General features: G+C 40.3%; 2 protein-coding genes across 4 annotated transcripts; both read right to left on the bottom strand.

Moving 5' to 3' along the window:
* Positions 1-882: 882 nt before the first annotated feature.
* Positions 883-5,385, bottom strand: LOC115226764 (zinc finger protein 239-like). The gene is made up of 2 exons (XM_036515296.1): positions 5,310-5,385; positions 883-2,360 (listed from the first exon to the last, which is right to left on the bottom strand). The coding sequence occupies exon 2, from the start codon at positions 2,023-2,025 to the stop codon at positions 1,006-1,008; it is 1,020 nt and encodes a 339-aa protein (XP_036371189.1). The 5' UTR covers positions 2,026-2,360; positions 5,310-5,385; the 3' UTR covers positions 883-1,005.
* A 3,747-nt stretch (positions 5,386-9,132) lies between these two features.
* LOC115226709 (zinc finger protein 93-like) lies at positions 9,133-12,736 on the bottom strand. 3 transcript variants are annotated; one of them, XM_036515280.1, is made up of 2 exons: positions 11,196-12,736; positions 9,133-9,353 (listed from the first exon to the last, which is right to left on the bottom strand). In XM_036515280.1, exons 1-2 carry the CDS (start codon positions 12,308-12,310, stop codon positions 9,239-9,241), a joined length of 1,230 nt encoding a protein of 409 aa, XP_036371173.1. In that variant the 5' UTR covers positions 12,311-12,736; the 3' UTR covers positions 9,133-9,238. The 3 variants fall into 3 exon arrangements, with proteins under 3 accessions (XP_036371173.1, XP_036371172.1, XP_029653588.1); XM_036515279.1 differs by having other exon boundaries at positions 9,133-9,305; positions 11,148-12,734; XM_029797728.2 differs by lacking the exon at positions 9,133-9,353 and adding an exon at positions 10,668-10,809 and having other exon boundaries at positions 11,079-12,731.
* Between the last annotated feature and the right edge of the window lie 753 nt (positions 12,737-13,489).

Raw genomic sequence — 13,489 nt, 5'->3', positions numbered from 1 at the left:
AAACTACAAGATAATCATCATCATCATCATCATCATCATCGTTTAGCGTCCGTTTTCCATGCTAGCATGGGTTGGACGGTTCAACTGGGGTCTGGGAAGCCATGGAGGCTGCACCAGGCCCAGTCTGATCTGGCAGTGTTTCTACGGCTGGATGCCCTTCCTAACGCCAACCACTCCGTGAGTGTAGTGGGTGCTTTTTACGTGCCAGACGAGGCTGGCAAACGGCCACAATCGGATGGTGCTTTTTACGTGCCCCAGCACGAGGCCAGTCGGGGCGGCGCTGGCAACGGCATAATGAACGATAGATTTAAAACAACGTGAATAAAAAGAGTATTACACTCAACAAAGTGATCTGAATGCTAAAAAGCAAATACAGATGCCAACAATATGATTTCACTTGTCTCTCTTTACTCTTTTACTTGTTTCAGTCATTTGACTGCGGCCATGCTGGAGCACCGCCTTTAGTCGTGCAAATCGACCCTGGGACTTATTCTTTGTAAGCCCAGATGGGGACGTAAACACACCAGAATCGGTTGTCAAGCAATGCTAGGGGGACAAACACAGACACATACACACATATATATATATACGACAGGCTTCTTTCAGTTTCCGTCTACCAAATCCACTCACTAGGCATTGGTCGGCTCGGGGCTATAGCAGAAAACCCTTGCCCAAGATGCCACACAGTTGGACTGAACCCAGAACCATGTGGTTGGTAAGCAAGCTACTTACCACACAGCCACTCCTGCGCCTATATACATATATATACGACGGGCTTCTTTCAGTTTCCGTCTACCAAATCCATTCACAAGGCATTGGTCGGCTCGGGTCTATAGTAGAAGACACTTGCCCAAGATGCCACGCATTGGGACTGAACCCAGAACCGTGTGGTGTGTAAGCAAGCTACTTACCACACAGTCCAGGAATCAAACTCACTACCTCATGATTGTAAGCCCAACGCTGTAGCCACTGAGCCATGTGCCTTCACACATCATAGTGATATTGTTACTCTCTTGCATGGATATATACATGTATAGTCAGGTTATCATTTTGAGAGAATGTCTGGTCAGAGATATTACACTGGTGTTGCTTTTCTCCTGAATGAATATTTTTATGTGTAGTTAAGTTACCTTTATGAGAAAAAGATTTACTGCAGATATCACACTGATATGGTTTTTCACCTGTATGAATCCGTTTGTGTGTCGTTAAGATACCATTCTGAGAAAAAGATTTACCACAGACATCACAGTGATATGGCTTCTCTCCTGTATGAATGGATTTGTGTCTAATTAAGTGACTTCCTACGGAGAAAGATTTCCCACAGGTATTGCATACAAATGGTTTCTCACCTGTATGAATGTGTTTGTGTTCAGCAAGGCTATTTCTTTGAGAGAATGATTTACCACAGATATCACAGAGAAATGGTTTCTCTCCTGTATGAACATACTTGTGATTTATTAAGCTCTCTTTCTGAGAGAATGATTTACTACAGATATCACAAGGGTACGGCCTCTCGCCTGTATGGATACGTTTGTGGGTAGCTAAGTTGCCACGTCCAGAAAATGATTTATCACAGATGTCACAGTGATACGGCTTCTCTCCTGTATGAATACGTTTGTGTGTAGTCAAGCCACCTGTCTCAGAAAATGACTTATCGCAGACATCACAGCTATAGGGTTTCTTACCCGTGTGAATACGTTTGTGTGTTGTTAAACTACTTTTTTGCGAGAAAGATTTACCACAAATATCACAGTGATATGGTTTCTCTCCCGTGTGAATGTATCGGTGAATATTGAAGTTGCCCTTCTGAGAGAAGGATTTACCACAAATATCACAGTGATATGGTTTTTGTCTGGCATGAATCTGTCTGTGAATATTCAGATTACCTTTTTGAGAGAATGACTTTCCACAGATATCACAATCGTAAAATGAATTGACCGAATCTTTTGATAATTCCTCACGAGACTCATTCTCTTCAAACTGCGATTCACATTTTACACTGACTTCAGAGAATTCTTTCTCCATAATTTCTCTTCACTCTAACTGAAATATTTGGTTAATTTTCTTCTTTAAATTCTTATATTTTATTCCTCACAAATATTCATTCAATTGCGATCTTCATCAAAATCTGAAGGCCCTGCAAACTTCTTTGTAATCCAAGTTCTATAAGAATTCAGGTTCCAAATAGTGCAGCAGAGAAATTTTGTTAAGAATCATAGTCTAAAGAATTCACAGTAATTCTTTTGCAGATTTGTATAAAAAAAAGATTATAATTTTTCTGTATAACAGTTTCCTTTAATTTTGGTAAATGACGAAAAATCCAAGGTGAAAATATTCTGGAATTCCTGTCGTCTGGCATTCTGAAACAACAGGGAAACAATAAAAGAAACTAGAGAGGAGACAAAAAATAAATTTTGTGATTCAACAGTGGAATTTCCTCAGTATTTCTATAACGATAAACTACAGATAAAGGCATGTGTGTGTGAGTGTGTAAGCCTAGTAGTCTATTGGTCTCTTTTGCTGAACCGCTAAGTTACGGGGACATGAACACAGACACACAAATACATACAGTGGAACTCCTCTAATTTAGAGGACTTTTGGAAAATTCACAAGGTCCGAGTTTTTCCCCTCGTAATTTTTATGAAAATGGGTTTTTTAAATGAAATTTTATGGGGGAATCTTTTCCGAGGGGATGGGGGAAGAGGACTTCTGGAAAATTCTCAAGGTCCGACTTTCACCCCCCCCCCATAACTTTAAGGAAATTGGATATCTTTTTATGAAATTTCATAAATATCTTTCAAACGGCATTGATTATGGTTATAAAGAAATTTGTGGGGGAAATCTTTTCCGAGGGGATGAGGAGAGAACTTTCGAAGAGTGAGAAATTCATAAATTATATTTTGCTTGAGTGTAACGGGAAAAAGTTTGAAAACATTTTTTCTTAGTAAAACAACGTTTTTTTTCTCCCCCCCCCCCACCCATTTTCTCCTAAATTTGTTTCTTAAATTTTTTTTTCTTTTTCCGAAAATCCCCGTTTTCGAAGACCGAGGTTCCGGAAAATTGCCAAAAATCGGCATTGTGACATTCCCCCCTCTAACTTCTTCAATTTTGACGTTTTTCACCAACATTAACCCTAAATCCCTAGCCCTAACCCTAACACTAAAAACGGTACCCGTAAGTACAGAAATGTTTTGAAAATTTTGTCCGAATCATAATGTCCGTATTTTTCCGAATATTTAGAAAAAAAAAAAAAAATTCTTAAAAAAAAAATTTTACAAAAAGTTTTGTAAATTTTTTTCGGAATCATAATCTCTGTATTTTTCCGCATATTTTGAAAAAAAAAAATTCTGAAAAAAGTGAAAAATGAAGGAAATGGGAGGTGGGTGGGATTAGAAATGTCGATTTTTGCCAATTTTTTTGCAGATTCGTATTCTCCGTAGCCGAAAATGGGGAGGGGAGGGGCGTCGAAAAAAAAATCAAAAAAAAAATTTTTTTTATAGGCTGATTTTTGGGGGAGACGGGCGGAAGTCTTACCTTAATAATCTGTAGCATCGAAAACGTTTCTCAATTCTATTAATAATATATATACGTTTAATTACTTAAACTCGGATCGCGAGTTTTTCTTTCTCTTTCGAGGAGGAGAACACGGCGCTAATGATCCTTCCGCAGGTTCACCTACGGAAACCTTGTTACGACTTTTACTTCCTCTAAGCGATCGGGTTCGGTCGTCTTCTCCGGGCCATCAGGCGGGAGGATGAAATTAAGAAGTAAAAAAATGAAATCCCCACTCCCAATACATGAAATTTATACCCTGTAAAATACAAATCTTTTATCACTGACTTGTCTCTGTCTAGACCAGTGGTTTTCAACCAGGGTTCCACGGAACCTTAGGGTTCTGCCAGTACAGTCCAGGAGTTCCTCAAGAAGTTACAAAACTGCTAAAATCGGCAGTAATTTTTAATTCTCCTGTGCAGATATGTGTGCATAAGACTATTAAATTATTGCATAGAGGTTCCTCGAGCCAGTGGAATGTTTCCTTGGGGTTCCGCTCCAGCAAAAAGTTTGAAAAGCACTGGTCTAGACTGTGGCTATGTTGGCGCACACCTCGAAGTATTTTAGTACAACAAATTGACATTTGGTCCTTTCAATCGTGCAAAAAATTATGAGAAGACAAAATCGAAGGAGGTGGGGCAAACTTTTGTAGTTATTTCTCACTTAAGCATTTATTTGTTTCGATTATTCTAGAAAATTAAATTATTTTTGTCCATTTCCATTTCGTTTCGGCCATTCAAGATAGCTTACGTTAGTACGTTCTGCGTTTCGTTTCGCTCATTCAGGATAGCCAGGATATTTTTGTCTATTCCCCATTTTCGATTCGGTCATTCAAGGTAGCCAAGCTGTTTTCGTGCGTTTCCCCATAATTATTGGTTTCATTTCATATCTCGCACTTGTTTACACATGTCCCTAAAATCTCCATCTCCCATTATTCAATCTAGTTTTCGATTTCCAAACCTGGATGTTTGAACCCAAAGAAAATTTAGTTACCATCTCTTAGATAGTCGGGCAACAACGTAGAGGTCCCATCGGGGTTTCGCTGCTTTTAGCCCTAGGTCAGTTCAGCTCTGGACTGAGCCGATAATATTAAAGGCAAGGTGCGTTCAAGGATGCTATTTCGGTCATTCAAGATAGCTTATGTTAGTACGTTCTGCGTTTCGTTTCGCTCATTCAGGATAGCCAGGATATTTTTGTACAAGGTGCGTTCAAAGATGCTATAAATTCTATGACGGATCAATAAAAAAGAACGTAACATTATATCAACGAACGAAGAAAAGATGAGGCGATCTTTCGTCTCTAGTAGACCTTTCCGTCGATTTCCGTAAAAAATTTTTTTTTTTACATATGGGCTTGCGGGAACTTTTGAAGTAATATACATACATATACACATACACCGAGTAAAAATTTTCAGTTATCTCTCTCTTTCACACATTACTCTCTCTGTCTCTTCACACACACTAACAGAAGCACTTCACTTACACAACATAATGTCTGTCTCCCACACCCCATCAAACACACACACACACACACATGTCCATCAATGCTTTCCATGCACGGTAACTTCAAAAGAACTTCCCTCGTCATACAATCGCTTTCTCTTAGTCTCTTTCGCTCTCATTACTTCAAAAGTTCCCGCAAGCCCATATGTAAAAAAAAAAAAAATTTTTTTACGGAAATCGACGGAAAGGTCTACTAGAGACGAAAGATTGCCAAAGATGATTGATTAAAAAGGAAGTAAGTCCAACGGAACCTACCTCATGAAAACCTGTATACGCAGCGACGATTACGAAATACGACATAATTAAACTGAAGACTGCAGACACATTATGAGTAAGCTACAGCAGTAAATGGAATTACTGAGTTTTCATTGGTCAGTTTAGGTCATCTGATTAACCAATGAGGAAGGTTGTGGGGAGGCCCTTAGAGCATATGTTTGGGAGAAGGTTAACGTGGTGGAGGAGTCGGACACAAATATTTTCAGGGTTACTCTTTTACTTGTTTCAGTCATTTGACTCTAACCCTAAAACAGATTGAAATGCAATAGATCGATACTAGGGTCATAATTATGGGTGACAATTTCATATGACACCGTTAGTAAAAAACTGCCATTCAAACCGAAAAGATCCTCAGCACATTTTGTGACTGACTGAAAATAACAATGTTTCTACCATTTGGTGAGCTATATACACAAAACCACGTGGCACCTACTTCTGCATCTTAGCGCTGGGTTACCCATTACTCTTTTACTTGTTTCAGTCATTTGACTGCGGCCATACTGGAGCACCACCTTTAGTCGAGCAAATCGACCCCAGGACTTATTCTTTTGTAAGCCCAGTACTTATTCTATCGGTCTCTTTTGCCGAACCGCTAAGTGACGGGGACGTAAACACACCAGCATCGGTTGTCAAGCAATGCTAGGGGGACAAACACAGACACATATATATATACATATATACGACAGGCTTCTTTCAGTTTCCGTCTACCAAATCCACTTTCAAGGCTGTGGTCGGCCTGAGGCTACAGTAGAAGACACTTGCCCAAGGTGCCACGCACTGGGACTGAACCCGGAACCATGTGGTTGGTAAACAAGCTACTTACCACACAGCCACTCCTGTGCCACTATGCAAAATAAACACACGTTTAAAGCATCAATGAATGCGAAAGGGCACCACGGAAATGATAAATGGCTTACGACACAACAAATAACCACTTTGAAATTAATCTCTCTCTATATAAAGCTGAAGTTCAACATCAATGGAAATCGTAGCTATGATACCAGTGCCACATAAGAAAACCATCCAAATGTGGCCATTGCCAGCACCGCCCCGACTGCCTCCGTGCCGGTGGCATGTAAAAAGCACCATCCGATCATGGCCAATGCCAGCCTTGCCCGGCCTCCGTGCCTGTGGTACTTAAAAAGCACCATTCAATAGTGGCCATTTGCCAGCCTTGCCCGGCCTCCGTGCCGGTGGTACTTAAAAAGCACCATTCGATTGTGGCCTTTGCCAGCCTCGCCTTGCCTCCATGCCGGTGGCACGTAAAAAGCATCATCCGATCATGGCCGTTGCCAGCCTCGTCTGGCACGTAAAAAGCACCCACTACACTCACGGAGTGGTTGGCGTTAGGAAGGGCATCCGGCCGTAGAAACATTGCCAGATCAGACTGGACCTGGTGCAGCCTTCTGGCTTCCCAGACCCCAGTTGAACCGTCCAACCCATGCTAGCATGGAAAGCGGACGCTAAACGATGATGATGATGATGATGATGAAGTTGTCTGTATATGGTAAGTTTGGTAGCTTTCAACTAACACTATCTCCTTCGAGACCCTCGGTGTGTTTACATCCCTGTAACTTCGCAGCAGTGGCTGTTCATAGATAAAAGTAGTGGGACTACAGCTTCAGAAGATTTTTAGCCGTTGTTTTAGTATTGCGTAAAAGGAAACAAACGAGTGGCTGTGTGGTAAGTAGCTTGCTTACCAACCACATGGTTCCGGGTTCAGTCCCATTGTGTGGCACCTTGGACAAGTGTCTTCTACTATAGCCTTGTGAGTGGATTTGGTAGATGGAAACTGAAAAGAAGCCCGTCGTATATATGTATATATATATGCGTGTTTGTGTGTCTGTGTTTGTCCCCCTAGCATTGCTTGACAACCAATGCTGGTGTGTTTATGTCCCCGTCACTTAGCGGTTCGGCAAAAGAGACCGATAGAATAAGTACTGGGCTTACAAAGAATAAGTCCCGGGGTCGAGTTGCTTGATTAAAGGCGGTGCTCCAGAATGGCCGCAGTCAAATGACTGAAACAAGTAAAAGAGATAAAACATACACAAAGAAATTGTCAGCAGCCAGAGTTGGAGGAGGACAACTTCAATCCTTCGGGAATTCAGAATTCACTGTCTAGTGTGAAGAAAAAGGTAAAGACCCCGTCCCATTTGGTCATGAATGACCATGGAACTGCACCTAGAAAGGTACCCTCTGAAGCACAAGTCTAAAAGTAAGGTTGTTTTATGGAAGACCAGCAGTCACCCATGCATACTAACCTCCCCTTCCATGCCGTTATATGTATATAGAGTGAAGTTGTTTTCAGGGACCTCAGTGATGAGGAAGGAGACACATGGTGGTAGCAGCAAGGAAATGGTTGAGTTCATTGATTACAGCCCAAGAGTGCTTGAGTCTCTGGTGACCAGAGACAAAATTTGAATCTACTGTTATGATCTAGGGACTAAGAGACAGAGTGCCAAATGGCAGCATCCTGGCTCGCCTAGACCCACGAAGGCCAAGCAAAGCAAGTCCACTGGGAAGTTCATGAGGGTTCCCCTTTTCAACATCTGGGGCATCATCTACATCTATTGGGTTCCCTCGGGCCAGATGAACAGCAAAAAGTACTTTGTGGAGGTTGTGAGGGAGTCCATAACGAGTTTTCATTGCAAAGGGCCAGAGAGATCTTCCACTTAGGTTTGTGGTACATGAGTTCACAATTTCATACCAGTAATCAACTATCTGACTACCCTTTACTCTCCCTACAGACCTGACCTTGATCCCAGTGACTTTAGGTTGTTCCCCAAACCAAAGAAGATGCAGGAGGCTACATCAAGGATCCTGGACACCTTCACTTTCGAGGGCATCCATAGGGTCTTCACAAAGTGGCCGGAGGGTTGCAACAATTCAATCGAAATCAGAGGATTCTACTTTGAATGAGATTAAAATATTGTTCTTCCTGGAATTTTAATAAATGTCTCACTTGAAAAAGTCTGACAACTTCTGGAATGCACCTCATGTATAAATCTTATCAACAACAGAATCACGACCCTGAGGGTACACGAACAACAAACTTTACTTCACACCATTGTATACAAGAGATACATTCAAGAATGCAAATAAGATCATGAATATTCATTAGATATCATAGATATCTCATGAATATTCATGAGGTATCATAGATATTTACCCTATAATGTTAAGATGAAATATTGCTTGTTATGACTTGCAGACTTATACTTAACTGTACGATTATGTTATGAGAGAGTACATAGTTACCACCAGTGCCAAATGTATTAATATTAGCTTCTCTTTCCTCTAGAAATACGTTAAATGAGAATATATTTGAGAATTCTGAAAGAATAGTTTTTATTAAAAATATCATTTAGTTATGTCATCAATGTATAGAGAGTTGTGGTTCGGAGATTGTTCTTACACACACCATCGTATCTTCTTTTACGGATGAATACATTTATTTCAAGAACAATCTTACTTAGAAATGGATGCGTGCGTTCCGTCATATAATATATTAATAAATAAAACATATGCATATATATATACATATATGTACGTTAGGAAGGGCATCCAGCTGTAGAAACTCTGCCAGATCTGACTGGCCTGGTGCAGCCTTCGGGCTTCCCAGACCCCAGTTGAACCGTCCAACCCATGCTAGCATGGAAAGCGGACGTTAAACAATGATGATGATGATGTACGTACCTACCTCTACATGTATATATACACGCATATATGGGTACAGGACACCAAAAAAACGTCGAACACAATGAGAAACGAAAACATAGACACAAACACAAGGAACTGGACATTTTTCTTGAGGTAGGTACGTACATATATGTATATATATATATGCATATGTTTTATTTATTAATATAATACATTTATTGTTCTGTGAGGTGTGGCTTTTCTGACGTTCACCTGCCTCCTTCTGCTGCAAGGGTGCACTCATGTGTAGTCAGCTGTCGTTTCCGAACAAAGGATTTACTGCAGACATCACAGTGATACGGTTTCTCTCCTGTATGAATGTATTTGTGTGCTTGAGTCTCTGTATGAATGTATTTGAGTGCTTGAGTCTCTGGTGACCAGAGACAAAATTTGAATCTACTGTTATGATCTAGGGACCAAGAGACAGAGTGCCAAATGGCAGCATCCTGGCTCCCCTAGACCCACGAAGGCCAAGCAAAGCAAGTCCACTGGGAAGTTCATGAGGATTCCCTTTTTCAACATCTAGGGCATCATCTACATCTATTGGGTTCTTCTTTGAACTGGGATCCACTGACTTCACTGCTCTAGTTGTAGTGCTCTAGCCAGTTTGTGAAGGCTCTATGATAATCCCTCCAAAATAAAGATGTCTAATAGCCTTGTTACAGCCCCCTTCATTTTGAGGAACAACCAAAAGTCACAGGGAACAAGTTCTGGGCCGTAGAGTGAATAAGGGACTCTTCTGATGCCCACCTCTGCCAAGTAGTTACCAGGATGGAATTGTGGATTGGTGTAGGTCCCACAGATCTGGGTGAGAGCTCTCTGGCCTTTTGCAATGAAAACTGTTGTTGGACTACCCCCAAAACCTCCCCAAAGTCCACTTTTTTTTACCATCAGGCTAAAGAGAACCCAGTTGATGTACATGAGGCCCTTGCAGTACTTAGGGTTATTCACGAAGAGCTGAATATAAGCAAAATTAGTACAAAGTTCTTCTCAGGGTGATCAGGGACAAAGGAGAGATATGTTGGTGATGGCAGGGAACTGGTTGAGCTCATTAACTCCAATCCAAGGATACCTGAGTCTCTGGTGACCAGTGACAAAAGTTGAATCTACTGTTATGATCTAGGGACCAAGAGACAGAGTGCCAAATGGCAGCATCCTGGCTCCCCTAGACCCACGAAGGCCAAGCAAAGCAAGTCCACTGGGAAGTTCATGAGGATTCCCTTTTTCAACAGCTGGGACATCATCTACATCCATTGGGTTCCCTCGGGCCAGATGAACAGCAAGAAATACTTTGTGGAGGTTGTGAGGGAGTCCATAATGAGTTTTCATTGCAAAAGGCCAGAGAGATCTTCCACTTAGGTTTGTGGTACATGCGTTCACAATTTCATACCAGTAATCAACTATCTGACCACCCTTTACTCTCCCTACATGAATATTCATGAGATATCTCATGAATATTCATGAGGTATCATAGATATTTACCCTATAATGTTAAGATGAAATATTGTTTGTTATGACTTGCAGACTTATACTTAACTGTACGATTATGTTAGGAGAGAGTAAATATTTACCACCAGTGACAAATGAATTAATATTAGCTTCTCTTTCTTCTAGAAATATGTTAAATGAGAATATATTTGAGAATTCTGAAAGAATAGTTTTTATTAAAAATATCATTTAGTTATGTCATCAATGTATAGAGAGTTGTGGTTCGGAGATTGTTCTTACACACACCATCATATCTTCTTTTACGGATGAATACATTTATTTCAAGAACAATCTTACTTAGAAATGGATGCGTGCGTTACGTCATATAATATATTGATAAATAAAACATATATGTACGTACCTACCTCTACATGTCTATATACACGCATATATGGGTACAGGACACCAAAAAAACGTCGAACACAATGAGAAACGAAAACATAAACACAAAACCAAGGAACTAGACATTTTTCTTGAGGTAGGTACGTACATATATCTATGCATATGTTTAATTTATTAATATAATACATTTATTGTTCAGTGAAGTGTGGCTTTTCTGGCGTTCACCTGCCTCATTCTGCTGCAAGGGTGCACTCATGTGTAGTCAGCTGTCGTTTTCGAACAAAAGATTTACTGCAGACATCACAGTGATATGGTTTCTCTCCTGTATGAATGTATTTGTGTTCAGTTAAATGGAAATTTCTAGAGAAGGCTTTATTGCAGACCTCACAGCGATATGGCTTCTCCCCTGTATGGGTTTGTTTGTGTTCAATCAAAGTATGTTTCCGAGAGAAGGATTTGCCACAGATGTCACAGTGGTATGGTTTAGCGTCTGTATGAATGCGTTTGTGTCTGATCAAATGCTGACTGTGAGAGAAGGATTTGCCACAGATATCACAGTGATATGGTTTATCTCCTGCATGAATGCGTTTGTGTCCAGTTAAGTGACCTTTCTGAGAGAAGCACTTACCACACACATCACAGCTATGGGGCTTCTCCCCCGTATGGATGCGGATGTGTTTACTCAAGCTGCTGCTCGTAGAAAACGATTTGTCACAGATATCACAATTGTAGGGTTTCTCGCCAGTATGACTACGTCTGTGTTTGCTCAGGTTGCTACTCGTAGAAAAGGATTTAGTACAGATATCACAGTGATAGGGCCTGTCTCCTGTATGAGTGCGACTGTGTTCGGCTAAGTAATGATGCCGAGAGAAGGATTTATCACAGATATCACAGTGATATGGCTTAACTCCTGTATGAATTTGCTTGTGAACACTTAAGCTACTTCTTTCAGAGAATGCTATGCCACACATGTCACACTGATACGGCTTCTCTCCTGTATGAATTCGTATGTGAATGGTCAAAGTACTTTTCAAAGTGAACGATTTACCACAGATGTCACAATCGAATAGCTTCTCTCCTGTATGAATACGTATGTGAGTCGTTAGGTTCCTAGTTCTGGAGAAGGACTTACCACATATATCACAGTGATATGGCTTCTCTCCTGTGTGAACGAATTTGTGTTCGTTTAAATGATGATTTCGAGAGAACGACCTACCGCAGACATCGCAATGATATGGCTTCTCTCCTGTATGAATACGCCTGTGTTTGGTTAAGTGATGGTTTATAGAGAAAGATTTACCACAGACATCACAGTGATAGGGTTTCTCTCCTGTATGAATGCGTCTGTGTTGGATTAAGTGACAAGTTTGAGAAAAGGATTTACTACAGATATCACATTGATATGGCTTCTCTTCTCCACGAATGAGTTGACCTTTTTCACAGAATGACATTTTACAGATATTACAGTGATATATTGTTTTGCCAATATCTTTTCACATTTCATCAGGAAAATCAATCCATGGTCATTTTCATTTCACCTTGTCATCTCATAGATGTTTTTTTTTCGTTTTTTAAAATAATTTTTCCTTTTCTCCAATGTTTTCGTTTCTGTATATTTTTATATTTTATTCTAAACAAAAATTTCTCCACTATATTCCTATCATCTGTAATCTTTCTTAAGATCTGCAGCCGCTCCAAACTCTGCTATAATCCAATTTTAGCTAGAATTCGGAACCATCTTGTACACACTGCAGTCAGCGCAACAAAAGACATTTTACTTTTTTAATTTCGGTGAAGAGAAAATATTTTATAGTCCAACCCATGCTAGCATGGAAAACGGACGTTAAATGATGATGATGATGATTTTCAAGTAATTCTACCACGTAAAATGCACTCAGATCTTTCTGCAGGGTGGTTGGTGTTGGGAAGGACACCCAACTGTAAGAATCATGTAAAAAAACAGACACACAAGTTTGGTGTAGTCTTCTGGACGGCCAGCTCCTATGAAACGGGCTAACCCATGCCAGCTTGGAGAGCGGACGTTAAACGATGATAATGATTGGAATATCTGTTCTTTATCCCGTGCTGTTAATCTTTGAAAGATGATAAATCCGCGGTAATATATAATTCTTTAGTAACAATGTCATCCAATATCCTGAAATAAGAGAGAAACAGTATAAGCTACGGAGGTTACTAAAACAATTGGTATTTGAGAATGAGAACTTAACTCTTATACGTTCCTACACTGATCAGCTGTAGTTATAAACATTTATCTGAACAACTGAAATTTCGTTTTGAAATTTGTTATTAAAATTACATTGCACAAATTTGTGTAAATATCTATTTTTTTTACTACCCACAAGGGGCTAAACACAGTGGGGACAAACAAGGACAAAGAGATTAAAGTCGATTACATCGACCCCAGTGCGTGACTGGTACTTAATTTATCGACCCCGAAAGGATGAAAGGCAAAGTCGACCTCGGCGGAATTTGAACTCGGAACGTAACGGCAGACGAAATACCTATTTCTTTACTACCCACAAGGGGCGAAACACAGAGGGGACAAACAAGGACAAAGGGATTAAGTCGATTACATCGACCCCAGTGCGTAACTGGTACTTAATTTATCG

The sequence above is a fragment of the Octopus sinensis genome, linkage group LG30 (genome assembly GCF_006345805.1).
Source record: "Octopus sinensis linkage group LG30, ASM634580v1, whole genome shotgun sequence".
NCBI classification, from domain to species: Eukaryota; Metazoa; Mollusca; class Cephalopoda; order Octopoda; family Octopodidae; genus Octopus; species Octopus sinensis.
This window is presented reverse-complemented; position numbering and strand designations above follow the sequence as displayed.